Consider the following 26,822-nt stretch of genomic DNA (forward strand, 5'->3'; position numbering starts at 1 on the left):
CTTTCAATGAATAAAAGCTTATGAATCATTCATTAAATGTGGTTCATGTATCCAGAGGACAATGAACTCATTTCATGGAGATGACGTCAATACATCATATGGGTGACTTTGAGCTTTCTACATCTCCTTGGAATACTGAAATGCTTGACTGTATTCAAAGTACACTATGACGCTTTGGAGCCTCCTGGCAACCTGCCAGCCAGCCAGCCAATAAATTCATGTTGGACAAATGTTGAAGATGTTTACTTTACACCTCGTGGTGGCATAAATAATACACACACCTTCTGTTAGGGTTGAATAGATTAGGTTGATCATATTATGTTGGAATGTAATCAGTAATAATTAACCTAAGCTTGTCCTGTCTTAACAAAGGAGTAGAACAAAGTGCTAAGATCTTTTGCACTGATTGACCAATTGTAGAAGACGCAATCAAAGTTGTTCTGTCTACTCAACATCGTAAAACATCCCCCGCTATGATGTGATCAGAGGCCAGGTGTTTCACCCCCACCTTGGCCACCACACATGTAAATTGTCACCCCCACCCTTCTTCTCTCAATAAATACTGTCTTGCATGAATGCAACGGCAGACTTTGTTCGGACATTGCTGTGTCTACAGCAACGAACAAACTCTCCACTTGCAGAATTTGTTCGGACATTGTTGTATCTACAATGACGAACAAGTTCTCCACGTGCAAGTGTTCAAAAGGGCATACTGTCTCGTGTGGTTCTTGCACAATAAGTTAGAGTCGGAACATCTCTAACACCTTCCAGCTTCAATTTTGACAGAGGATGTCCTCCGAGTCCAAACTCTTCCATATTCGAAGTCTAGTTTACACTTTGGGCGGGGCGACAGAGAGAGAGACAATTCCCCAAGTCTGTCCCTCCCTAATGGACCAATGCAATGAATTACATCTAATGACATATCTCCCACGGGGAAATAGAAAGCAGAAAAAAAGTCAATGTGTAACTTCTCTGTTAGTGTTGACCTAGATTCACTTACAAACCGGGTGTGCATTAGACTGGGGCATTTTGGGCGTGTGGCAAAGATAGATAGGATCGATAGGATCGATAGGATCGATAGGATCGATAAATAGACAGAGAGAGAGAGAGAGAGAGAGAGAGAGAGAGAGAGAGAGAGAGAGAGAGAGAGAGAGAGAGAGAGAGAGAGAGAGAGAGAGAGAGAGAGAGAGAGAGAGAGAGAGAGAGAGAGAGAGAGAGCGAGAGAGAGCGAGAGCGAGAGCGAGAGCGAGAGCGAGAGAAGGAAAGCGGGAGGAGGGAGGACAAAAAATGGATCAAGTACAGCTATACATGGGATGCATATAGCCATTCAAATAAATGCAAATGTGTATATTTCTTTTGCACACTCTAACAAAAACTCTAACTCTGCTGGCAACAAAAATGAACATCCTAAAAATTCCTCCAAAATATTCTTTGGGTGTGATCTTAAAAACCCAGTTTCGGTCATTAGTTTACAATACAATATATCAAATATGTTTGGAGGTAAGTACCAAAAACAAAAATGAAATCAATTTATTCTAAATTGTTGAGAAACAGCGTTTTTTTTTTTTAATTATCCAGATTTTTTGGATATCATGACTAAAACCCAAGCACAATTATTTTTTAATATTACAATAATATTTGACTGACATCCATAAATGGACCCATTGAAAATGATTGGCCTTTTTTACTGTCCTCTGAAGCACATAAGAGTGCATATTTTTCTTGCTAGGCTATAAAATAAACAAAGCCAAAGTCACAAAGAAAGAAGAACATGTCCAGTGGATTAAGAGCTGATGGGAGAGAGGCAGGAGGGCGGGAAGACGTGATGGGATCCTACCTCTCATGATTGCGCAACCCTTGCCACCATGGGCAGTGTTAAGGGACAAGACAGACCATGCTGGGAACGGGGTACCTTTTAATGTGCCTTCAGAGAGGGCCCAACTCACCCCTGCTGGAAGAAGCATTACATCTAGAGGAATGAGACCACGTTAGTAAGGAAGCGGGAGAAAGCAAGGGCGGATGGCAGGGACAAAGGCAAAGAGAAGGAAAGAGGGAAAGAGGGATGGAGTAAGACCAGAAGGAAGCAGTGGAAGATTTTCCTACATTTGGTCTTTCCAGTGATTCTGAGTCCAGTTTTTTCTTTTCTTTTGTTTCTCTATGCGTAGAAAGAAAAACAATCAACCTGTGGCCACCATTCGAATGCGGATGGATTTGACCAGCAAACTACTTGATATTTTCTCCTGGATCTTTTGCTAAAAGCAAACACCATTTGATCCTAATAGTAGGCGCCCATAAAAAAAAATCCTCAAACAAAGCTTGCCACAATCCCAACAGGAAGGTTTTGTGTTGTTTGGAAGAGAACCAACGGGCGGGCCTCTAGTGACTGACTAAGTGTGCACAAATTCCAAGTCATCTATCTGTATTTCTCAAGGGAGATCCGTCCAAAGTTGCAGAAAATCAACGGACGGACCATAGACATAGTATGGCAACATTTCAGAGTCCGCTGCTCCTTACCCGACGAGCGCCTCATTCTTATCAATGCAATCGTTTTAGGTTGAAGAGCCAGTGGAATTACACCAAAGCAACTCCGATACAGCCGAAGGGGTTTGGGGCGAGCGCTCGTTTAGCTCCGGTGATCTAACACCGCACGCATCTTTCAAGCTTTGCTCCATCCTTGCCCCGGCGGCTGTACTAAAAAAAAACATGCAAGAATTTCATGACCAACAACTCCCCCTCCCTTGAGCTCTGTAAGCCACCATGCAAGCCCCGTCTGTAAGAATTCAACGGGCATGCTCCAAAGGGGGCCAACCCAAGCATGATGGCTACAGTCGACAGGCAAGCTAAGGCAGAATGGGGGGGAGGTCCTCACTCTGCAAAGGGGCAGCTTTCCTTGAAGTCCAACTTCATCAGTTGGAGTTGAAGAAAAGAGAAGTCTACTAAACCAAAAAAATCATAAAAAGCACTACTTTTCTAAATCACCAATTGTGTTGGTCCAGACTTGGCCAAACCAAAAGGCAGACAGCACCAAAAAAAAAAAAAAAAAAAAACGGCTCAGGCTCAAACCAAGCAGGACTCAGAAAGATGTGGAAAGACTACCGACCAGCCAGCTCCTTCTCCTTACTCCGTCTCTTTTTCTCCATGCGTTTCAGTCTCTTCTCCTCCCTTCGCTTGGCCTCCTCAGCTTCCTGGTGGCGACGACACTTGTGGAAGTTCTCCACCACCACGCCCACAAACATGTTGAGCACAAAGAAGGCCACGATCAGAAGGAAGGAGATGAAGTAGAGCAACATCCATGGATTGTAGTTCATCACTGGCTGAAACACACACACGCAGCATACAAAGATCATAGCGGCTTTCATCTGTATCACGTCCAAATGTTTGAGTGAGTCATCGGTACCTGTTGGTCCACTCCGACAGCATCCAGTCCATCATACATAATATCCACCCATCCGTCTTTTGACGCCAGAACAAATAGAGACATCAAAGCCTGGTAACGAGAAGGTTTAAAAGGGATGCGTAAAGACGACTTTTTTCCAAAAAGCAAAAAAAGGATCTGGACATTCTGACCTGTCCCAGGTTGTCAAAGTTATATTTGTGTCGGACCCATCTGTAGCTGGCTTGTAAACAGTCGGAGCGGTTAGTGATGTTCCTTACATCCTCTCCTTGACAAACAAAGAATTTCCCTTTGAAGAGCTGTGGAGGGAAAGAAACATTTCAAAGTGGCCAACCTTTTTGGGCTCCTCATTGGAAGTTTAGGGGAGGGAGACCTCGGGTAGCATGCTATGGAATCACTATCCACCAGGTAAGTGCTCAACTGCCATATTGAAAACATTCATCGTATGAACAAAAACAGATATTGACGAGGCTTGGATTTTCCATTCATTTTAATAAGGAAACTGCTTCGATTTTATACGGACATTTTTATATTCACTTGTTAAAATTTGTTCCCATAAAATTGTGATTTTTTTTTTTCTCCCTAAAATGACTAATGGTTCCACACAAGTGAAGTTTTTCTTTTCGAGCTGCCCAAATATTTCTTCATAGCAGCTTTGTCATCATGATGCATTTTTGTTCTCATTGCAGCGCTTACCTACCTGTACACCGAGGATGCCAAAGATGATAAAGAAGGCACAGCAAATGACCACAATGTTGCCAATAGGCTTCAGTGAAGACATCAGGGTCTCAACTACCAGCTTGAGACCAGGCGCTCTGCTGATTACACTACAACACAAAACAGTATCATTCAGGGGGGTCAGACTTGCGGCTCGGGGGCCATTTACGGCCCCTTGAATGATCATTTTGCGGGACCCCTATTTGACATCGAAATGAATGTTAAGGTTCGTGTGGTCCCCGCATTTGTTGATGACATCAAATTGAATTTTCAGCGAGCACTAAATATAGCTTGATTGTCTCACGTTTACTTTTCAATTTATTGGACATCAGTTTCAAAGTTATGAATTCAAATTGCACGTACAATTCAGATTGGGTTTTTCAATGTTAAGACTCAAATGAAATCATACTAGTTGAAAGGAGGTCATTGAAATTCAGTTTTTCAATCTCAGCTTTTGTCATAGCACTTACGCAGACCATACAGTGCATTGCTACATGACAGTCAATAGATGACAAGGAAAGACAAAACCAATGGTAGACTGCCAAAAAGGCAAGGTTTGCTGATCTCCGCCGCTCTTTCCTCGCAGTCTTTGTTCTTGTTTTCCCCCGAGCCAAGGCAAAGTCAATTGCACATTAAGAGTGGACCACATGACGGGATAATAAGGAGTCAGGGCTGACCGAGGCCACTGATCGATTGCGCTGATCAGAGAATAGCCAGCCAGCCAGCCAGCCAGTCCGTGGTTGGATTTCATGGCTTTGCACCTCACTGCTGAATTCTTTTGGGATGAGAATGCAGTTGGACAATGGCGAGTCCAGCCAAATAGCGGCTCCTTCTTCACGGGGCTACTGTCGTAAATCGAGACCTTGGCCTCTGCTCATTTCAATGGATTGGATGCCATTCCCCAACATCAAAAAAGCACAACGCCTGCATATTCTCTCGCTCCAGCAACACGTCTCTGACGTTGATAAAACGACAACACCAACTAGGGCAAGAAGTGGCAAAGCTTCCTCCCACAGTATAAACATTGGATGTAATTAAGCAGCACGCAAGCAAGATACCTTACGGAGGAGAGAAAGGAGCGAGCATCAAAACGTGCTTTCTTTCAGTCCTCAGCTTTTTCCAAATGTATAAAAATGATTTCTCGTCACACACGCGCAGACAATATCATTACGCATATGTTAATCACACAGTGACTTAACAGGCGGCAGGCAGGCAGGCAGTCCCCTTTGTCAACTGAGTGTCATTGCGCTCCAAAACACAAGCCAACAAACACATTAAGCGGTCGGTGAAAGCTTCAGGTTAATGACATCATCATCAAGTGACTGATGAGCTGGAGCGACGGGGGGGGGGGGAATCTGACCTCAACAACAACATACATGCTTTCTCTGACCTCAACAACAACATACATGCTTGGAACAATCAGCTTAAAGTGACAACTGAAAGAATGAATGGTGCAGTTGAGCACATCAAGAAATGAGCATTGATTGATCCTGATGCACATATCGGCATTTCCTGCCAGTGTGAGCTTCCCTACACTGTGTTGCCAGAAAGGAAAAAAAACAATCTCATATTTAATTCAAAGCCAACGTCAGCCACAATTGAACAGCGGAGACCGGCATCGAATTATTGATTTGACTTACAAAGCAATTTTACACTGTTCATTTATTGACAATGTCTTTTGTATGTTACATGACAGTGCTAGTGAGGGGAAAATAAATGTCTGGATTGACTCTCATCTGCCACGTCAATTGATGATCGTGTGACTCCACTAAGCTTTTTCCTCTTCATCCATTTTGCATCTCTCTCTTTGTCTCGGCCGGCCCGCCCTCACGCAGTCTGCCTCATCTTATTTGACATGCCGCCACGCTGCCTTTTCTCCCAAAATGACAGATGGGCTTCTACCGAGAGCCGCTTGCCCTTTGCTCCCCCCAACCAAATGAAGAATTTTCTCTTGTAAAACTTACTCTGACTCTAAGACCTTGCAAAAGTGACAGAAATACAGTCAAGTTTCACCAAGTTGCCTTCTTGGGAGGAAGGTCACATGACTTGGAAAGAATACCTACATACATACCTAGATTTCTTTTTGATTTGATTGTATAATGTCACTCACCGTAGAGGTCTTAGAGTGCGCAGAAGCCTCAGCACTCGGAGCATGCCCAGGATCTTGGTACCAGAATTGGAAATCAAAGAAACCAGTATGTCGATAACAGATATCATCACCAACATCCCGTCCAGAATATTCCAACTGCTCCTCAGATAGGCCTTGTCGCCAAAGCACCAACCCAAAGCCACAATCTGGACAAAGAGAAATCATGATAGTGTTGACCTGACTTTTTCCCCACGTCTTAAACTTAAAGCAGGTCAAACTATTTTTATTCCATCGAGAAGAAGGAAGGAAGGAAGAAAGGCATAGTCTAACAGTGCTCATCAATGCCTAGCGTATGCTAATTGGATATGAATAATGCATATGATTTTTTATTTTTTATTTTTTTACTTAAAGTTGAGGGCTGAATGGAAATTTACCTTGATGGTCATCTCAGTCACAAAGATGGCAGTGAAGATGTAGTTGGATAATGTTAGGAAGATCCGTTCCTGTGTGGGTAGAAGAAAAAATAAAAAGATTCACACACTAAAATGAGAAAACAAGAAATCCATTGCGCTTACAAATTATGACCGGAAGGAAATTTGAGTCTTATCTCAACTCTTCAAGCAAATTGTGGAATTTTGTTCTGGTATTTATGTTTACAATTGGGTGACTGCTGCCTGGAGGGAGCATGCTCATATGATGCTGGATGGAGTGGGATGGGAACTCATAGCACTCCAAATGCTTACTTAAGCTAATTCCTCCCTCCCTCGCTCGCTCGCCATCTCAGAAGACTCTGTAACCCTGGCTGACATGAGTCTGAAAGTCTGCAAGTGTGTGTGTGTGTGTTGGTGGTCGCCTTTCCCACGACCTCCGCCGGCCCGCCGTCGCAGATGCTAAGAGGAAGACGCACGCACGCACGCACGCACTGACTGCGACAATCCCGCTTTTGGGAATGCTCACTGGGAATAAGATGATTCAGACATTCCTGGCTTGACAACAGCCTAATATTGTAAGAATGTAGTATTTATTCTTTGTAAAGGAAATGATCATGAAAAAGGAGATGGAAAGCAGGGCTACGTTCTACGTTCAAATACACAAGAGATTTGCTCGCCTCCCGTACTACGGCGAGCTAAAATGATGATCATGATGAAGTGCTCATTTTAGCTTGACCTGCTTTTGCAAGCTCGATCCTCCGTAACTCACTTCCAGAATGTAATCGGCTGAAAATGTTATCGCTCCACTCTTGTAGGAAATATCTGAAACAACTTCAACGGTCTTTGGCTGACCCCAAGGACATAAATCATCTCAATTATAGCCGAACACCAACTCTCATCCGAATTGGCATCGTTCGTTTATTCCAAAAAGATGAAAGAAAAAACCCCCCAAAAAACCCCAAACCCCAGCTCACGCCACTGCCTCCAAGCAAAGGAGATTTTTACAGAGCGACTCCAATTCTGTTTGCTTTTGCGTCCTCCGTGTCGTCACATTTCCGCAATGGCCGCCCGGCAAACGCGTGGGCATGGCTTGGACTGCGGCCCGGCCATTTGCAGCCCAATCATTTGCATAAAGCGACGATGCCTCTGCTCTGCTCTGCTCCTAACATCCCCTTTCCTGGACATTAGCCACGTACGGCAGCACAAAGATAATTGAATCACTTCATTTTCCTCTGCGGTTCAGAAACAAAATGAGCATCTGCTGAGACCAAACCACAATCAAAACTATCTGCGGAACATCTCGCTCAGTAGGGAGAACAATAATAACGGCTAGTAACGGCTAGGTAATCGTCGGGTTTATGGACAAAACGGCTCGGCTGGCTGCAGCTAAGGAGAAAACGCCGAAACAAATGCGGATGATCATCTGGATGAAAGGTTCCCTCCAATGCACGGTTTTTCACGTTTGTTGATCAGACTCACGGCACTGGCGGGGTCGATGCGAGGCCGCTCCATGGCGATAGTGATGCAGTTGAGGAAAATGATAACCAACACCACATGGTCGAACATCTTGTGGTTGATGATCTTTTTGCACGCAAAACGAAACCTGTAACAAGAACAAAACCAGTCCAATCGTGTGTGATCAAAAGATTTCTGATAAGCAGCTGAAAGTATTCAGAATGCCTGAATGCTATTCAATGTTCTCATTCCATTAGATCATAACAATCATTACAAGAAGAATGATCTCACAGGCAGAGCTAGAGGGGGCCACGGGGGTCACTGGAGAAATAAATATGCTTGGAGCCCCTCCTAGGTGCCAGGCAATTGTCTTGTTGGTCTTTTCCAATCGTCCTCCACATTTGATTCCAAAAGATGCTTTCTTTGTTATTTGTCAGTGCTTAAACGGCAACGTTTTCACCAGGGGCCACTGTGTTACTTGTTGCAACCTTCAGCCTCAGTGGCCCTAAACAGCTAGAGCTCGAGAGAGATGAAAGACCCAGGAGGCGTGAAGAAAGAGGATGCATGCGCTGGTTGCGAGGGAGGGAAGAGAGCCAATGGATTGCGCATGTGACTGAGATAACACTTTCAAAGAGAAACTCCCTTTTCACCCCTGACATGGCAGAAAAGATGCCTCTGAATTTGGAACGGAATAACAAATGATTTTGGAAGCACAGAAGAAAATCCAAGCCAATCAAAAACGCTTTGAAATCAAAAGCATACGATGCCAGTCAGACGCTTGGTGAAATTCCCGTCTTGTCGACTGGAGGGCCGACTTATCAGCTTTTCCCTTTCGGAAAGAGTCAAAGATAGATGACGCCAGGGCTACCTTGACTCCGGAGAGAAAAGGTAGAGCGACCAGGTGTCTCTTTGTCGACACCACTCGGGTTGTTTCTTTTCCAGCCAGCGAAACAATCTGGCCAGACGACCCTGCGGGACACACACAGGTCAAGTCAAGTCAAGTTGATTTGATTTGTATGGACCTAAATCACAAGCAGTCTCAAAGGGCTTCACATAGACAAACAATCGACAATTATTCTCAAAGCATCCCCTGATCTGGAGCTCCCAAAAGGGCAAGGAAAAATGGGGAAAAATGAGAAACCTCAGATGGAAGGATCCCCCTTTAGTTGATCTAGTGCACGGATCGATTCGGATCCCGCAACCTTCCAGTGATGAAGAAACACAACGGCCACACAAACCAGATGAAGGTCTTCCTCAGCATTTTCCTCTTCAGTGTTCTCCTCCAATGAGAGCGAGGGCGTGCCTTTGCCGTTGCAGTCGCGATGCTCTCCGGGCCGGAAGCTACCCGCTAAAGGGGGTCGGGAACTGTGCGTACTAGCTGAGCGATACAGGTACGGAACCTACACGACAAGGAGTGACGGATGTTTCAAATGAAACACGGCAAATGACGTTGTGCCCGACCCACCTGCAGCAGGGCATCAGGTGGCAAATCCATGGAGCTTCTGGTCTCTATGGACTCCATCCTGCGGTGACACGTCTGTCTTTGTGACTGGGACATAGAGGCCGCCGAGTCATCTTCCGCCATCAATGGGCCTTCTTCAGAGCTCGAGCCGCCCTCTTCTGATAAAAGCGACCGTCGCTCAGCGGATTGCCGCTTCTGCCGTTTGAGGGACGGGGCGCGACCCAGGCTGTTCCAGCTCGATCGACGGCTGTTGCGGCCGCTACCCGTGCTCCGAGGTGCGGAAGGGGAAGACTAAAAAAAACAAAACAGTCTGAGATGAAAACCTACTGATACGCTCAGAGCGGCTTGACACATTTGTAATCGACAATCGAGGTTTGACTGACTGTCGTCAACTTGCACATGAACAAGCTGAGTGAGTCAATCTGTCAATCTTCGTTTGATCAAAATGAAAAGAAACCGTGGGAATCTGACAGAAATTGAGTCCGCAGTGGTTGTCCAGCTGGCTTAACTCGTTTCCAACCATCCATCGTCATGACACACAACAATTAATGGACTTCCTGTCATGAGTCCATTTACTCATTCATTATATGGACTACCGGTATGGAAAGAAAAGGCGGAACTCTTTTTTTTTTTTTTTTTTGCCTTTTATACCGTCACATTTGTGTACGTGTTGCTAAAGACCAACACTAACCGGTGACTTGTCATAGCAGGTGGCTTCTACAGAGACACCGCTGCCTCGGCGGGACTGGTAACCCTGGATGGGGTCACCCGTGATGGGTAACTTGGGTATAGGCATGGGAGTTGCTGCCGTGTGAGTAATCAGTGGAGGAGTCAGGCTGCTCTTCAAATCCACATGACCGTTTACAGGTACTACTAGCAAGAGAGAAAAATCAAGGCCAGGAAATGAAAGTCAAGTCCAGCTGGCAATCAAAATTGGAGCAAATCAAATCTTGAAGAAAGAAAGAAAGAAACTCACCTGCAGAAGCTGATAAATCCCTCTTACTGCCGTTAACATCCTCCATACTGCGGGCACAGGAATCAATCTCTGAACCCGATTTGGAAGCATCTCCCTTTAACACACAAAATGTGGAAATGATTGCTTTCAATTGAGAGTGATCAGAAAGTGGCGCTATCACGTTGCCTCTCAGTGTTGAGCTTTGATTTGGGATCAGTCACTGGAGGCAAGGCCGGCCGGCCACTCTGTGAACAGGCAGGTGAAGATGCCACCTCCCTGGTGGGGGGGGTTCACACTGTGTATGCATGCAAAAATTGTAATGCTGAACAACACTGAAACACAACAACGTGAGCATGCATGGGGGGGGGGGGGGGGGGCAATTCCTTCCTTTCTCAAAGAGTCACACTGCATATTGGCCTATGGTGGAAAAATCAAAGCACTCATTTACATGTTCTCATTAGTGTGAAGGCGAAGGCCTTCACACTATTGTTATTCTTTCTACTTTATTTTTCTTCTTATTAGTGTGAAGGCGAACTCCCACATGCTTTAACCGATTCACCCCATTCCAACTTTCACACGTTCCAAAAATTCACGGCATGATTGCTAGTATTTTATTTGTTCTTAACATTTACCGTTTTTGCATAATTAGCAAATTTGTGCCTTAAAATCCCCCATTCATTCTTAATGGCGCATTAGACACGAGCGACGTACACGAGAGAGTTCGAATTTTGACATCTGACAACTTTTTTCATGATTTCTTTCCTTAACTCATTTATTTAAACCATTTATTTTTTATTTATTTATTTTTCATTCATTCATTTAGTTATTGATTTAATTTTAAGTTAAAAACATCATTTTACCGTTTTAACGTCATTTACCATTTTTATTCCTCGTTTAATAATATAATAATTCTAGTTATTATTAAACAATTTATTCCTCCCACTTTTTGGACACCTAACTACTCCCACATGCTTTAACCGATTCACCCCATTCCAACTTTCACACGTTCCAAAAATTCACGGCATGATTGCTAGTATTTTATTTGTTCTTAACATTTACCGTTTTTGCATAATTAGCAAATTTGTGCCTTAACAATTTATTTCTTTGGATTTAGCATTATTCTACCGCTTTGATAGTGTGTCACTGTTTAGCTCAGTAAGTAGAGAATGGCACTTTCAACACTTGCCACTTTGACGAGCGAGTTCGAATCCCATTTGGTCGTTATTTTTTATTCATTAATTTTTCATTCATTAAATTTTAACACATCATTTTAATAATTATTTTATGCAACATCATCATCATAATTAATTTACCATTTTTATTTCTCATTTAAAAGCATCATTCCACCGCACAAACAGTAAGTAATTTTAACACATTTTAATAATTTATTTCATTCAACATCATCATCATAATTAATTTACCATTTTTACTCAATGTATTTCTTTGGATTTAGCATTATTCTACCGCTTTGATAGTATATGAGAATGAATATTGAGAATGGGACATTCAACGCTGGCCACTTTGCTGAGTGAGTTCGAATCTAATGGCAGGCCGTCAGTTTTTATTCATTCATTTATTTATTCTTCATTCTTCTTCATTCATTCCATTCAACATCATCATCATTAATTTACCATTTTTATTTTATTTAATCATCATTATTAATTTACCATTTTTATTTCATTTAATCATTATTTCGAGTCCCACAATAGTGTGAAGTGCCTTCGCCTTCACACGCAATTTCTCCAGAAATTGCCAATTCTAGTTTACACTGATTTCCTGATTTAGCCAGACTGGTGGAGTGTGACAAAATTAGGTGAGGGTTGCTATTGAGAGGTCCTTGGGCTGTTCCGCGCTTGCAATTTTGCTCCCATTTTCTGCATTGAGTTATGATAGCATTCAGAGAGAAAAATCTCTGTTCTAGTGGCCTGATTTTGTTTTTATGGCAACAAGAGCGAAACTTCTATTTAGGCTTCCTGTAAGTAGATTTCATGACTCCTGAACGGCACAATCGGAGCTCCATTCCATGTGAATAAACCTGATTTATTACTCAGGGATTATAATTGAATGATAAATAAGCGAGTGGAAAGGTGGACGCGTCGGTTTGGTGCATTGGCGGGAGGTCGGGGAAGCAGTGTACGAGTGTGTGTGTGTAGTCTCGAGGGAAATCCTTGGTGATAAAACAGCCGGGATGTTTAGACAGTTTGTTTATCTGCCAATTCGGGCATGGTGGCTGGAGCAGGAGATAAGCCAGGCCAGGCCAGGCCAGGCCAGGCCAGAGCAGACCTGCTGTAGATAGCCAAACATTAATAGACACCAGCGGCTCACAGGAGGATCTCAATTACATGGCAGATGGATGTTGATAGAAGGAAGGATTATGTGTTTTCCATAATAGGTTTTGTTCCTATATGGGACGCGTAACATTGGAGCGCAGGATAGAAGAGACTAAGAGTGATCTTATTGGCAGCAAGCTTAGCTGCAGTCATCTCAGCCTCCAGCTCAAAAGAGGAGAAGGGGCTGGTGGCTGGCTGGCTGGCTGGCTGGCTGGGTAGCTAGCTGGCTGGTGGCTGGCTGGCTGGCTGGCTGGCTGACTGGCTGGCTGGCTGGCTGGCTGCACGCTGCTTTTAAAGGTAAAAACATGGCACACAGTAAGTAAAGTGCATGCATGTGTTGAAGCATTTTTGCTTATGATTATAGTGTGTTCCTTCATCGTATATATTTTTGTCTATCTAAGATGAAACAAAGCATTCCTTAAAATATTGAAATAGCAAATTGAGAGATCAGAATCAATTGGACTACTAGTTCTCACCATTTTTGCTCGTATCTTCCCGACCACTTAAAACTGGATGTGTGCTTTGCTCAAATTTTGGGGGATTGAAAATGATGATGATGGAGTAAGTCGAGGGAAGAGGGAAATGGGGAAGGCAGAGGGAAAGATGGGGAGGGGCTGTTAGTAGAGAAAGGTAAGGGAGCTGCCGTGCTTTACCGTACATACCCTCGCATCTACAGGCAGCTGAATTAGACTCAGTTGGGCATGCAAGTCCTCCCGCTTGCTCACTTCCTACAGTGGAAGTGATTGGCGCCGCAAAACAGGTGAGGGAGGGAGGGAGGCACGCATTAAATAAAGCACACAAGTGAGAGAGAGGCAGTAGACACGAGCAGACAGTCATTCGGATTCATTCAACCTCATTCTGAGGTCACCGTGCCAAAAAACACGTCGCAGCCAATTTCCCGTCCGTCCGACAAAACCGGCCAGCCGCGCTAGTCCATTAGCAGCCTCCATAACAGGGAAGCAAGAAGGTCAGAGACTAACAGCCATGGTCTGTGTTACATTTGTTCAAAAGCAGCCAGTAGCTTTGTACCTTTTGCAGCAGAGCATAGCATAGCATAGCATAGCATAGCATAGCATAGCATAGCATAGCATAGCATAGCATAGCATAGCATAGCATGGTTGAATACACGCATGCCTTTAGCACCCATGCATCATATTCTAGCGGGAGGGATTCACGTTGATGTGTCCATACAATATACCATGATCATACTTGCACTCTCAGGAGCACATACTGGACACTCGCATGGCGACCAGAGAATTGAATTCAATTGAAAACAAAACGATGAGAATATGTACGCTTTTTGAGTCTTAGATGCAGAGCTGTGTATTTCTCTCGTCTCACATCGTTCAGCAATGAGTTACCTAGCAACGGCAACAGGTTTGGCAATTTAAAAATAAACTTTCCAAGAACGATGTGAAGTATAGACGAGAATAGCTCGTCCAATTTTACATTCCTATGACGTGAAAAGAATGAACTTGAGTCCAGGCCGATCGAGGCCTACTGTTGGTTAAGGAGAAAGTTGACCCGAGGTGGTGACAAAGAAGAAAAAGCTGCTGCCATATTTGATTGATCCGCTCGCTGTGGAGATTGCGACCATAATTCAAGTTGATAACGTGCCCTCGGGCTTAAACATGTACTATCTGCGCAACACAATGAATGACAAATTGCCATTCAGATTCACTTGGATGAAGAGGACAAAGAATCAATTAATAATCACATCTTATCAGCAGAATATTATTGTCATCTTCCTGGGGCTAAGATACTTGTCATCACTTTGCATTCGCCATATCACCCCCCCCCAACTTTACCTCCGTTTGGAAGCCTTCAACCAGGATGGCCACCAGCAGGTTGAACAGAACGTAGTTCCCAAAAGTCATCAGGGCAATAAAGTAGAGAGCCGCTACCGGGGTTGTGGATGCCATGCCGTTATATAACACCTTGTTCCAGTCTTCTTGGGTTAAAATCTACAAGAGAGGAGGAAAGTTGTCCAATGAATAAAAGCCAATGACAATGATTGATTCATTTATTGGTTTGCCTCCTCCACACGGACTATTCTGATAGCCGTCAGATCCATTATTTGCACCACCAGCAGGCGCGGTAGATTTAACATAACGTCATCATAGTGACATGCATCGAGGCTTGTGACGAACATGTTCCAAATGACATGACACAAGAAGCCTACTTGATCCACGTAACGTGCTAGCAAATGGAAAGCAGTTGAAGAAAAAAGTCGGTGTGTTAGGCAGAGGAGGAAAGAATCCATTTGATTTATTCACCGCAGATGGTCTCGGTAAGACCTGAATTGGGAATACTCACTTGGAAAACGGTCACGATGGCCCAGAGAAGAGAGTCAAAGTTTTTTCTGTCCGGCAGGGTGTCTCCATCCCGTTCGGAACCAAATTTACAACCAAACAGATGCATCCCTAGAATACTGAGTCCAGGGAGGAATCAATGGCAAGAATGAAAGAATCAAGGGAAAGTTAACACCACACCAAATCAACTCCAGTCACTTCAGATGAATATCAACATTGGGAACACAATGCCTTGCATTATTTAGTGAGCTCTGACTGAAAAATCATGATGTTAACACTGATTAGCTGAGAGTCATCTGGGTTGTCAATGTTTAATGAGATGCAGATGGCTTCAGCACCACGGAGAGCGCCACAGTGCAGTGGGAAAAAGGACCAAACCTTTCAGGAAAAAAATATGTTCAAATAACTTCTTTTTTTGCTACTGACAAATGACTCCCCATTCACACACACACTCTGCTCACCTGAAGATGAAGATAAAGAGCATGAGCAACATGCAGAAGGTGGCCACGTTATCCATGGTCTTCATCAGCACCACCAGTTGCCTCTGAAGGGCCGGCATGAATCGGACCAATTTCAGCACCCTCATGAGCCGGAAGGTCCTCAGCACGGACAAACCTCCGCCTTGCTGACCCACAATTTCCCACACACTGTTTGATGACACAGCAAGCGATACAGCGTACATTAGACTCAAGCCACGAGGCAACTTGGTGAACTGTAAAATGCATTTCACCTGATGACTACAATGATGCCGTCAAAGATGTTGTAAGGGTTCTTAATATATCCAAAAGGTCCGTAGACTAAAACTTTTAACAGCATCTCCAGGGAGAAGAGACTGGTGAACACAATATTACTGATCTCCAAGGCATTGGTCAGTTCGTCAGGCTGGAGGGAGGGGGAAAAACAAAGAAAGAAAGAAAGAAAGCGATTTTTAATTTTCTCTTTTGGGAGAAAACGAAAATTGTGCCATATTTTCACCTTTCTCCTTCCAACCCCAATGCCGAGTCATCATTCCTGAATATGCAAGTGTGTATTGATTATAGAAGCAGGAAATCCACCAGCCTAAAGCAATCCATTTAGGCAACAAGAAAATCTCCCAGAGTTGCTCTGTCACAGACGCAAATGCATGGCAAGGATGAAAAGAAAGGCTGCTTTTGTTTCACGGCCCAACGGAGCAAAATGTCTGCTCATCAGAGAACTGTCGCTCACACCGAGATCAAACAACTGGCACGTGTGTGTGTGTTTTCTGTTTTCTATTGAGAATCGAAAAAAATAAGAGAACAAGCAGAGCCAGCCAGGCAAGCGAGGCACATCCAAACACCACAGACAGACAGAGAGAGTATGTAAATCAGAGCTCTATCGCCACTTTGGGCTATTATGGCAGCGAGTGGAGAAAAGAGCCAAACGCGTCTGTGGAACGCCCCGGACGAGTGCCGGGAGGACTTTCATCTCCAGCCAATAAACTGTTTACACAGACATGTCCAAAAAGAATGGGAGGTGGTTGCTGGAACGTACCATTACGGTGTCAAATATTCCTACATTTCAGAAGGTCACGTCATTTAACGCAAACGCTGTGTTGTCAGCTCCTTTGTCTTTGGGGCGGGGGGGGGGGCTGCGACTAATCGCTGGACACTCTGAATGTGTAAGCATCATTTTTCATGGATACACAGAAAAGAAAAGTGGGTTGTTTTTTTTCTGTCAGCGTGAACAGACCACTCTGAGCTTTACTGATATAGTTTGAAGAAGGATCGAAAATGAGTTGGTCATTAACATGGATGGTGAAATTCAATGAGCTACAGAAAACTTTAGCGAGCAAGTCTGGACAAGACATTGCATCGTATTAAGTCATAACTCCCTTAAGACTTGAACGCAACAATACCGAGGCCCGGCGGCCGGGCTAGGGAATAATGGAGCAGCAATACCGAGGCCCGATATTGCACCATCGCAGTGAGTCCTTCACAAACAACCTCACTCATTTGTTTGAAGTCAACCATCATAGGTTTCATGGGGAAAAAATGATGGGAGTGAGTGAGTGAGTGAGTGTGCTTCTGCTATTTACAATGACATGTAAACAAATTGACTTTTTTATTCTTTCTATTGATTTATGATTATTATTTGTAGGGTTTCATCTTAAATGTGATTTATTTATCTATGTATTTATTCATTCATTCAGCATAAAAAAATGGAGGTCGTCTAAAAAGGTCAAGACCAAAAAGATGTGGCCATGTTCAAGCCTGCTTGCTGTTTTTTTTTTTTTTTTTTGGGCCAAACCGTTAAACGTCCCTGCCTCGCTCTGCTCCGATGGTATGATAAATGTAGCGCAATTAAACGTCTCAACTGGCTTTTGTTTTATACTGCTAAAGAAATTAGAGCCCAAAGTGAAACTACGCTGACTTCCTTAGCTGTTGCCAGAGTCAATTTAGAGTCTAAAAATGAACAGCATAGATGAGAGATAGACAGATTTCCAGTTTACACTTTGGAAATGATGTGAACCTGAAAAGGGAAATGACAAGTCGTCTCATTCTTCAGACATTGTTGTGAGCCGCCTTCAGATAAGAAAAGGCTTCCAATGCAGTTGTGCATGGCAACAAAGTGCTGTTATGTTGCGTGGTGGCAGACACGACCATTCATTCCATCATCTCCATCCACCCTAAATGGAAATGCTCTCAAAGGGGATGGAGATAACCCAAACGCCATCACCCGACACGTCCGAGCCGTCCGCCTCCACTCTTCTGGCCATAATCTCCCGTCTATCCCTTCACCTCCGAGTCCCTATCCAGCACTCTATTTAATCATCTTCTTCTCCAGCCACCCAAGCCCCAACACGCTTCATCTTCCATTGGATGCACTCGCCTCATACCATGTTTATCAGAAAGGAAGCAGACAAGAGATGTCCCTGTTACATGTCATCCACAGGGAGAGTTCAGGATGGCCAAGGACACCAAGATGTCTTTGGCCGTTATCCGCCGTCTAATCGGGAGGCTACTTGATACCTTGTTGCTGTACATAACTCACAAGCATAAATCTCTCAGTTCAAAATGAGACAAAAAACGCCCAAGGAAGCGACTGAGAAGCACATGGAATAATCAGCGGCAACAAAACAAAAATAGAAGAAAAGAAGCAGCGAACAAGCAGAGGTGTGGGGAGCAAGGGCAGAAGAAGAAAGTCGAAAAACAAGGCGCAAAAGCGGAGGTGGAGCTGAGAAGGCTATAAAAGATGGAAGCACTGGGTCAGACCCCCAAAGTAACAGCTACATTTTAAGCTCATGCTAATAGTAAGCGAATACACCCTTGACCTTTTCGTCTCAAGCATGTACAATACGTTTGGAAGTAGTACAAAATTGCAAGCATTACGATATGTCATTTTTTTGGCCTTGACTAAGTTCAATCCGCCCCCCCCTCTCTCTCTCTCTCTCTCTCTCTCTCTCTCTCTCTCTCTCTCTCTCTCTCTCTCTCTCTCTCTCTCTCTCTCTCTCTCTCTCTCTCTCTCTCTCTCTCTCTCTCTCTCTCTCTCTCTCTCTCTCTCTCTCTCTCTCTCTCTCTCTCTCTCTCTCTCTCTCTCTCTCTCTCTCTCTCTCTCTCTCTCTCTCTCTCTCTCTCTCTCTCTCTCTCTCTCTCTCTCTCTCTCTCTCTCTCTCTCTCTCTCTCTCTCTCTCTCATCCCGTCATCATACGCTCTCCTCGTTCCGCATTTTCTCTCTCACATGGCTGTAATTACGCTGGTGTAAATAAACAAGTCCGGAGAGAGACGTCAGGAATTCCAGTTGGGAGCGACGCAGCTTACACAATCACACACAGAGTCTTTAACTCCAATTCATCAATCACCACTCACCTGTTCGTGATACTCGATTCCCATGCTGAGAGTGTTGATCAAGATGGCGATCATGATCCCACGTCCAAAATATTTGCTATCCACGATTTTCCTGAAGGTATCGCACACCAGCCTCCAGAAGCGCACCAGCTTTGCGGCTGTTTTCCCCAGCCTGAAGGGCTTTTTCATGGCACTCCGCCGCCGCCGACTGCCCCTCGACCGGTTAAAGTCGTAGACCCCGTCGCTGTCGGAATCTCCCGGCGTCTCCGTGCCGCCCTCCGACTCGTTGGCGAGAGCCTTTGCGCAGTACGGGCAACTTTCGGGGTCCAGCGTCAAGCCCGCCACGTCGGTGGCGCTGCTCGTGGCGCTGAGGTCACGAGCAGACAGCTGGCAGGAGGACGGCTGGCCTGCAGCTGGGCCTGCAGCTGGGCCTGCAGCTGGGCCTGCAGCTGGGCCTGCAGCTGGGCCTGCAGCTGGGCCTGCAGCTGGGCCTGCAGCTGGGCCTGCAGCTGGGCCTGCAGCTGGGCCTGCAGCTGGGCCTGCAGCTGGGCCTGCAGCTGGGCCTGCAGCTGGGCCTGCAGCTGGGCCTGCAGCTGGGCCAGCCAGAGAGAGAGAGACAGACAAATGACTGTGATAAATAGCATGCGTGGAGTGTTTTGTAAAAAAATGTCAAAACAAATAAACGGCCGGACTGTGAAGGGCAACAATTTGGGATGCTCGCATGCGTGTCTGTTTGAAGGAGCGTGACGGCCGATGCGTGAGTTCGGTCCCCACAGACCGACCGACCGGGTTGCGGGTCGGCCGGCAGCCAGCCTTTCCAGCGTCTGTGTGTAAAACCTGAGCAGATCTGGCTGGCCTGACTTTTGCTGAGCACACACACGGCCTTTTAGAACTTGCCACTTGCATTACCATTTGACTGTAATTACAATGTTTTCCCTCGCTGGCTGGCTGGCTGGCTGGCTGGCTGGCTGTCTCTCGTGCGGAGAAAGAATTCTGGAGGCTAGTCTGGTGTTGGACTTGATCATTTGTTTGTGTCTGATTGTAATAGGCGATTGCATGAAAAGGAACGTTTTGAGTGGATGCGTGTCATTTGTTTTGCTTCATCTGACAAAAAGGATCTTTCTCACACGTGATAAGGTTGGCCTGTTTTTAGCACGCAACACGTATCAAATGAGGGATGGACAGGTGCGCTGCAGAAAATGATCCAAGTTCTACCTGACGGGTCGCCCGAGCTCTGCCGCCTTCTCCCGTACGGCGCCGGCGGCGGCGGAATGTTGAGAGTGACGTTCATCAGCGTACCGGTCGCCACGCTTCCTCGTCTGGACTCGGCCAAAGCTCTGGCCTGGAGAGTGGGGTAATTCTTGAGGCCGGGAGCGGCGAACGGCACAGAGTTCCTCTTCACGGGCCGAGACGTCCGGGTGAAGGACGATCGGCTCGGCGTTTGCCAGAGGTTTGCGGTTGAGGGGGTTTCTCGGTGGAGTACGCCCGCGGCAAATCCCGCCAGATTGCTGTCCGAAGCGGCGGTGATGACCGAATGAGGGGGCGGGGCTAAGGTCCTATTTGCTCCTTCGGTGGCGTTGTTCTGACAAGATGGGTCGGCATCCTGACCTTCCAGACACCTGGTATTCCCTCCTGCTCTGGCACTGCCATTGCCAAAATGATAATGGTAGTGGGGGTGCGCCATGTGATAAACAGAAAAGGAGCCCTGTCTGGAGGACTTCCTCCTCCTCCGGTTTTGCCTTTGTTGGGGTTCCACCGGAGGCGGGGAGGCGGCAATGTTGAGTCCGGCACGGCGCGCTAAGAACCTGCAGACGCGGGCCGCCTGTTTGGCTCCCTTACGGATCACGTGGACCAGATACTTGAGCAGCTCATCGTAGCAAGAGCCCGGTTCGGAAAGTGAAGCTAAGGTGCTGGCGTTGGACATGAAGCGAACTCTCTGCTCCTTCATCAGCTGACTCTCTCTCTGCTTGGTTTCGGAGAATTGAGTGGCAATGACGACCAGGCAGAGGTTAATCATGAAGAATGAGCCAATCTGAGGACAGAGACAGACAGAGACAGACAGAGACAGAGAGACAGAGTTGCCGTGTCAAATCGCTAGCCCGCGCGATGCACCTGAAATTCTCCGCAGGTAGTACGTACGATAATTAGTAAGATGAAGTAGATGAAGTTGTAGAAGGAATGAGCGTCCATCACGAAATACATGATATCCACCCAGCCTTCCAGAGTGATCACCTAAGGAAGAACAGACAAGAATGAAGAATAAATCGACATGACGCTCATCCCCAATCTGCTTTTTGTCCTCTGACGCCACACACACATGCACGCACGCACACACACAAAAGCTTTACAGATGATGCGGAGACAGCGAACAAATGGCGCGGAAAATCCAGGCTGCGGATTTGAAATCCGGCCGGCTAATGGCGCGAAGCCGTATTTCACCGAGACGCCGGCCGCTCCGAGACAATCGGCCTTCCTTTTTACGACCGCCCCGTTTGAGTCATTCTGTCGCTCTCTCGCTCGCTCCTTACCTGGAAAATGGCAATCCAGGCGTAGCAGATGTTATCAAAATTGATGGCCCCCTTGAAGGGGTTGACCAGACCGGCCGAGCAGTTGCTGTAATACTGGTTCCAGTTGACACAGGTGGTGTTATCGGTGCTGTTGTAAGAGTACATGTCCAGGTTGCATTGCAGCAGACCTGCCTCGTCGTAGAGCTTGGGCACGGAGCCACAGTCCCTCATGCCGTTCTCTCTGGGCTGAGAGCAAATGAAAGGGTTCTCGTCGTCATTTTCGGTGTGGTAGTATTTCTCCAGCTCCGCAGACAGAGGGCTAGGGACAAATCAGGACGTCCGTTACGTTAGTTGCAAATCCTCATCTTTCTTCAAAGCGTGCATTGGATGATGAAATGGGATGTGGACTTTGGACAATGGCAAATAAGACCGAATGGTGAGCGTACAATCGAATTTGGATTCAAGGACTCACAAAGAGAAGTTGTCCTCGACAAAGCAACGATTTCTGAGCAGGCCGGCCCACAGCTGAACTCCCACGATGCCAAATATGAAAAAGACAAAGAAGCAAAGCAACAGCACGTTGCCCAGCATGGGCAGAGTGTCCAGCAGCAGGGTAACCAGGATGCGCATACCTGAAAGGGAGACAGACGCAAGGACAAAGGTTAGCAAGCGGTACCGCAAGCGGCTGTCCCATGATTGGAGTCCGACCCGACCCCGTCGACGCAATTCGCGGCTATTCGGCCTTGTGTTTTGAACATTCCAACACGGAGGTGCCTTCTAACCAGATCCAGTTGACCGACCGCCTGCATCGATTTACTTGTTCATTATTTCAGTATAATCGTCATTCTAAAAAGAATGATCAACAAGAAAAATATAGGACGAATACACTGATCATTCATCATCAATGGATGTCCCTCTACAGTGTGCTCACATTCTTCTTCCCTTGCAGCTCACACTTTTGGCTCAACTCGCAGCTCCGGCTGATACTACCCCCAACATTAGAATTCGCCTTGCTCGACGTGCAGTCCATTTTGTCTTTCTCTGATCCGTCTCATTTCAAATACTACCCCTGACTGTTTCTATCCTGGTGGGCTGTGTCCTTCTCTACAGGAGACTGGCATCCATAATAAGGATCATTTATAGTCAAGTCAAGTCAAGTTTATTTGTATAGCCCTAAATCACAAGCAGTCTCAAAGGGCTTCACATAGACAATCAATTGACAATAATTCTCAAAGCATCCCCTGATCTTAGGCTCCCAAAAGGGCAAGGAAAAACTCAAAAAACCCCTACAAGGGGAAAAATGAGAAACCTTGAGAAGGGACCACAGATGGAAGGATCCCCCTTTCAGGATCACCAGGCTGCAATGGATGCAAAGAGGGCACATAAAATACATCATATGGAAACCAAAAAGTGGATGCCCAGGCCAAAGCCAAGAGCTGTCGGAGGTGCCTTCGATTGTCCTGGCAGTGTCCTCCAGGAGGGTATTCCACTGCAGTTCCCTCATGGTGAATTGGTCCACGAGAATCTAGATAGCCATCGTCAGCATGGGTGTCACCTAACCACCTCCCCAGCCGGGGAGGGGTGGGGGAGTGGGGTCGGGGAGAGGTTAAAGGCCACATCATAGAAATACGTCTTTAAACGTGTCTTAAATGTTTCTACTGAGGTAGCAGTTCTAATATCCATTGGCAGGGCATTCCAGAGCTCTGGAGCCCGAATGGAAAATGCTCTAGCCCCTGCAGACATTTTCTTGGCCCTCTGTGTCACTAAAAAACTAGCGTTTTGCGAACGAAGGTTACGAGACGGAACATAAGGAACAACTAAGTCGACGAGATATGAAGGCGCTAAGCCATGCAATGATTTATAGGTTAACAAAAGAACTTTATACACAAGCAAAAAGTAAAAAAATTCGTCCAAGTCGTGGGCTGGCTGACTGACGACTTCTTTCACCCACCCGCTGATATTGTGCAGTTAAGTGTCATGGTCCCGCATTGGGCCAAAGCATTTTTGGGCATTCACAAGGGAATTGCGATATCCAGTTCATTCATGTGCTGCTTTCTCCACCCCTCCCTTACAAAAAGAGAAAATCTGCAACAATCAAAAGCTTTGAGTTGTGTATTCTGACTGGCCATACAGTACATGGAAATCCTTTCAGGATTTTGCTTTCAATAAAAGATGCGCACAAAGCAGCAAAAGAGAAGAACACAAGAAACAGTTGCTCTAGCAACAACGCACCATTTCATCACAATTTGGACTGCATAAAGTGGATTTTTCACACAGAAAATGGGACATTTGAATGATAAAAAAAAAACAAAACAATGTATTGTAAGTCCAAGTTTATCACGATGGTATTTTTTGGGAAATGGCCTTTTTTTTTTTCAAGGTAAAGGGGCACTCAGTGACCCTCTCATTGGTTATGTGGTAGGCCCAAATCAATTTATATTGATTTTGACCATGGCTATAAAATGGCAGAGCAGCTAAGTGCTTTTGTAAAATTGTTTTTTCATCACAGTGATTGCGGTTTCAAGCCAGGATATGTTGGACTGGGTGTGGCCAGAGCACCTGGAGAAAAAAATGGACTTGTTTACCATTGTGCTTCAGAATGTGGAAAGCTATTCATCATCATCATCGTCGTGAAATGAGCCTGAAAATGAATGTCATAAAACCATCGTACGCTCGCTCATCCCCTCTGTAAAGAAAAAAAAAATAATCGACCTGAACCAGATAAGCGAGCTTGGACATTTCCTATTCAATCACTCTTCCACCTGTCTGCCTGGCTGTGGGTGGCCACTGCGTTGAAACGTGGCTGGCAGCCATCCATCCATCCATCCATCCATCCATCCATCCATCCATCCATCCATCCATCCATCCATCCATCCATCCATCCATCCATCCATCCATCCAGCCAGCCAGCCAGCCAGCCAGCCAGCCAGCCAGCCAGCCAGCCAGCCAGCCAGCCAGCCAGCCATCCAGCCATCCAGCCATCCAGCCATCCAGCCATCCATCCATCCATCCATCCATCCATCCATCCATCCATCCATCCATCCATCCATCCATCCATCCATCCATCCATCCATCCATCCATCCAGCCATCCAGCCAGCCAGGCGAATGGTCGCATGTGATCAGGGAAGCATCTGTTTGCAAGAAAATGAGCTTTCGCTTGGTGGACTCTCCTGATCAGGTTTAGTTCCAGTCATCTTTGTATGCTAACGCAAATGGCCTCTCCCAGTCCGGTGCCAGGATACACCTGCGTCTCTTCTCATTGGATCCAACTAGAACGATAGCAGCAATCCCTGACAGAGATATCAATTACAGAAATACTAAAGACTGACTCAAATATTATCGAATGGCTTTTGGAAGTCCACATGCATGAACCGAGCCATTCTTGTAAAATGTTTGGGGAAAATACTATTTCCTAATGAATTCAAATGTCATTCTAAAAGTGCTTCATAATGTTGCTTTGCAATCTATCTTTCAATATTTCATTTTGTATTGTAGGTCGAATCAAGAAAATGACATGAATGCTGATCATGTTGTTTGTCTTGAGCGCTACTTACTTGGCACTCGATTGATGGCCCTCAGTGGCCTCAACACTCGGACGGTCCTCACCGCTGAAAAACTGACGTTCTGCAGGTTGAGGGAATACTCCAACATTCTGTGACACAAACAAAAGAGATGAAAAATACTCTCCGGGCTCGTAGTCATTGATGCTCGAATGAGCCAAATCATATCGAAATTCTTGCATTTGGAGACAAATGCAGCGCATGTGTTTTGGCAAACAATATGCTTTGATTCCAAAGCTCAATGGAGTGCGACCGAGCCAGCGAGCGAGCGCGGCACACACGCAATGATAAACACGCATGTATTCACACGCACACTTGCACAATCAACCTTCACAAGCCCAGGGAGAAAGGTGACAAAAGAGCAACCTGAGATGAGTCTGGCTCCCTCCGACATTGGACACGCTATTGGTGGCAGCTCAGAGGAGGTGACAAGGACAGAGCCGAAGAGGCCAGGGCAGAGGAATGTTTTGGGTGTCTCGATGTCATTGTCTCTCCTCGCACTTTGGAGCATATGCGCAGCACATGTGCGGCTGGAAGGCAAATGCGGGCCAAGGAATTCCCTCCTCGCACACACCACGACCGCACCGGTTGAAAGCATGTCAATTTCGTTGTCACTTCAACAATTGATCGTTTTTAGCTTTCAAACAGACAGTGGATTTCAAATGATTACCATGATCAGTATCTTTATTCTCGGGAGTCTATCATTACATCGATACCGGTAGCCATTGATAGCGATACAAAGTACCGATGCCGCTCGTACTTCTGATACATAACATTTAGCAGATTTCCTTGAAATTGCAAGAAATGAATGCTCATCTTCTATTCCGTTGTTTTCATTCGTAATTTTCCGATTGTAAAGGGACAAGGCGGACGACAATGGTATCGGCATCCGTGGCAAGAAGGGATACGTTGATATACGGCTGTTATCAAAACACGGGCAAAGTATCAGTTTAGGAATTGTGATTGCAAGTTTCTCTTGATTCAAAATATCAATTACAAAAAAAAACAACACAAAATTTAATGTAGCTACAAATTGAGAGCCATATTTTTGACGATCCGAGAATTTGTCACACATAAACATTACTTAACGGAACAAACGTTCGAATTGGATGATGGATGACTTCTTTTCAAAGAAAACAGTAAGGACACTGGCTACCCCAGTAATGACAGCCAGATGAGGTTTGGTGTGCGCAACAAAAACCGCCAAGTTGTGTGCTAAACAAATGAGCAAAATGACAGAAAGGATAAAAGGATAGGTTCTGCATCTTGTCATTCACACTAATGGGATACTTATGCACATATCTTAATGTGGAGAAAGGACAAACGAGGGACAACATAATGAGATGCAAATAAATCATGCAATGAGAGAGGTTCTGGCGCGCGCGCACACAGAAATGAAGCTGAAATTGTCACCGATGGCAGACGCGTTGTTTTCTTTTCTACAGACTATGGATGTAAATGGTCGGTGATATCGGCGATATAAATGAAGACCGTTCGTTCCGGTACTTGGAGGCCTGAGGCTGCAGAGAGTGAACACGTGCCAACGTGTGGCGCATGATCTATTTGCCACACGGGACACACTTGCTGGAAATGACCCCACAGATTAGGCAAAATGCAAATTACAAACAATTCACGCTTATCCTCACTTATCCCCCGAGACGTCTGCTTCTTTTTATCTTGTCGATCTCGACTTGTTTTATTTGGACTTGAAAGAAGACTGATGTGTTTTGTCAAGTGCAGCAGGAACGAGTTAGGAGAGGGACAACGCGACAAAGGCAACACTTGCACGCTACCTAATAACGG

At 45.5% G+C, this 26,822-nt stretch overlaps 1 protein-coding gene across 1 annotated transcript in view; it reads right to left on the minus strand.

The window, feature by feature from the left end:
* Nucleotides 1-26,822, minus strand: part of cacna1g (calcium channel, voltage-dependent, T type, alpha 1G subunit) — a 44,076-nt gene that overhangs the window by 12,125 nt on the left and 5,129 nt on the right. The window contains exons 3-25 of the mRNA XM_085903980.1: nucleotides 25,014-25,111; nucleotides 21,931-22,090; nucleotides 21,480-21,777; nucleotides 21,091-21,183; nucleotides 20,167-20,983; nucleotides 18,973-19,364; nucleotides 15,876-16,027; nucleotides 15,607-15,792; nucleotides 15,150-15,264; nucleotides 14,642-14,797; nucleotides 13,496-13,561; nucleotides 10,525-10,618; nucleotides 10,240-10,418; nucleotides 9,552-9,839; nucleotides 9,325-9,486; nucleotides 8,955-9,055; nucleotides 8,111-8,234; nucleotides 6,635-6,703; nucleotides 6,222-6,406; nucleotides 4,095-4,221; nucleotides 3,568-3,693; nucleotides 3,398-3,487; nucleotides 3,101-3,314 (exon numbers count right to left, since the gene is read on the minus strand). Coding sequence (XP_085760106.1) covers nucleotides 3,101-3,314; nucleotides 3,398-3,487; nucleotides 3,568-3,693; nucleotides 4,095-4,221; nucleotides 6,222-6,406; nucleotides 6,635-6,703; nucleotides 8,111-8,234; nucleotides 8,955-9,055; nucleotides 9,325-9,486; nucleotides 9,552-9,839; nucleotides 10,240-10,418; nucleotides 10,525-10,618; nucleotides 13,496-13,561; nucleotides 14,642-14,797; nucleotides 15,150-15,264; nucleotides 15,607-15,792; nucleotides 15,876-16,027; nucleotides 18,973-19,364; nucleotides 20,167-20,983; nucleotides 21,091-21,183; nucleotides 21,480-21,777; nucleotides 21,931-22,090; nucleotides 25,014-25,111 — 4,292 coding nt within the window. The remainder of the gene's footprint in view (nucleotides 1-3,100; nucleotides 3,315-3,397; nucleotides 3,488-3,567; nucleotides 3,694-4,094; nucleotides 4,222-6,221; nucleotides 6,407-6,634; nucleotides 6,704-8,110; nucleotides 8,235-8,954; nucleotides 9,056-9,324; nucleotides 9,487-9,551; nucleotides 9,840-10,239; nucleotides 10,419-10,524; nucleotides 10,619-13,495; nucleotides 13,562-14,641; nucleotides 14,798-15,149; nucleotides 15,265-15,606; nucleotides 15,793-15,875; nucleotides 16,028-18,972; nucleotides 19,365-20,166; nucleotides 20,984-21,090; nucleotides 21,184-21,479; nucleotides 21,778-21,930; nucleotides 22,091-25,013; nucleotides 25,112-26,822) is intronic.

Source organism: Syngnathus leptorhynchus, chromosome 22 (assembly GCF_054491065.1).
Source record: "Syngnathus leptorhynchus isolate UIUO chromosome 22, UIUO_Slep, whole genome shotgun sequence".
Classification (NCBI taxonomy): domain Eukaryota; kingdom Metazoa; phylum Chordata; class Actinopteri; order Syngnathiformes; family Syngnathidae; genus Syngnathus; species Syngnathus leptorhynchus.